The following is a 1,132-nucleotide window of genomic DNA, read 5'->3' as shown; positions in this document are numbered from 1 at the left end:
GGGTGTGTTGAGGGGGTGGGGAGGGGGACAGGCCGCACCGACGGCCCCCCCCCCCGCGCCCATGACGATGCTGCTGGACGGAGGGCCGCAGTTCCCGGCGCTGGGGGTGGGGGGGTTCGCTGCCCCCCGGCACCACGAGATGCCGGGTCGCGATGCCGCCGCCGCCGCTGCCGGGATGGGGCTGGGCCCTTTCGGGGACTCCTCACACGCCGCCGCCGCTTTCAAGCTGAACGCCGCCCCCCACGACCTCGCCGCCGGGCAAAGCTCGGCTTTTACGCCGCAAGCCCCGGGTTACGCCAGCGCCTTGGGGCACCACCACCATCATCACCATCACCACGCCGGCCAGGTGCCTTCCTACGGCGGGGCGACCGCTTTTAACTCCACCCGCGATTTTCTCTTTCGGAACCGGGGCTCCGGTATCGCCGACGCCGCCTCCGGTACGGCGCAACACGGGCTTTTCGGCGGTTCTCCCGGTGCTTTGCACGGGCCCGGCGGCATCCCGGATACCCCGCCGGGTTATCTCCTCTTCCCGGGGCTCCACGAGCAAAGCCCCAACCACACGTCCCCCAACGGGCATGTGGACAACGGGCAGATGCACCTGGGGCTACGAGGGGATCTTTTCGGGCGACCGGATCCTTACCGGGCCGTCTCCAGCCCCCGCACGGACCCTTACGGCGGCGCCCAGTTCCATAATTACAACCCCATGAACGTGAATATGGGTATGAACGTGGCTGCAGCCCACCACCATCACCATCATCATCATCACCACCACGGCCCGGGGGCTTTCTTTCGCTACATGAGGCAGCCCATCAAGCAAGAGTTGTCCTGCAAGTGGCTCGATGAGAATCAGCTCAGCCGACCCAAAAAAAGCTGCGACAGGACTTTTAGCACCATGCACGAACTGGTGACCCACGTCACCATGGAACACGTCGGGGGGCCGGAGCAGAACAACCACATCTGTTACTGGGACGAGTGTCCCCGGGAAGGGAAGTCCTTCAAAGCGAAATACAAACTGGTCAACCACATTCGGGTGCACACGGGGGAAAAACCCTTCCCCTGCCCCTTCCCGGGCTGCGGCAAGATCTTTGCCCGCTCCGAAAACCTCAAGATTCACAAGAGGACCCACACAGGT

The 1,132-nt window shown here is 64.8% G+C and overlaps 1 protein-coding gene across 1 annotated transcript in view; it reads left to right on the top strand.

Annotated features, from left to right (window-relative positions):
- Positions 1-36: 36 nt before the first annotated feature.
- Positions 37-1,132, top strand: part of ZIC3 (Zic family member 3) — a 4,013-nt gene continuing 2,917 nt past the window's right edge. Inside the window, exon 1 of the mRNA XM_014954967.1 lies at positions 37-1,130. Within this exon, the coding sequence (XP_014810453.1) occupies positions 62-1,130 (1,069 nt within the window). The 5' untranslated portion in view covers positions 37-61. The remainder of the gene's footprint in view (positions 1,131-1,132) is intronic.

Source organism: Calidris pugnax, unplaced genomic scaffold (genome assembly GCF_001431845.1).
Source record: "Calidris pugnax isolate Ruff unplaced genomic scaffold, ASM143184v1 scaffold38, whole genome shotgun sequence".
NCBI classification, from domain to species: domain Eukaryota; kingdom Metazoa; phylum Chordata; class Aves; order Charadriiformes; family Scolopacidae; genus Calidris; species Calidris pugnax.
This window is presented reverse-complemented; position numbering and strand designations above follow the sequence as displayed.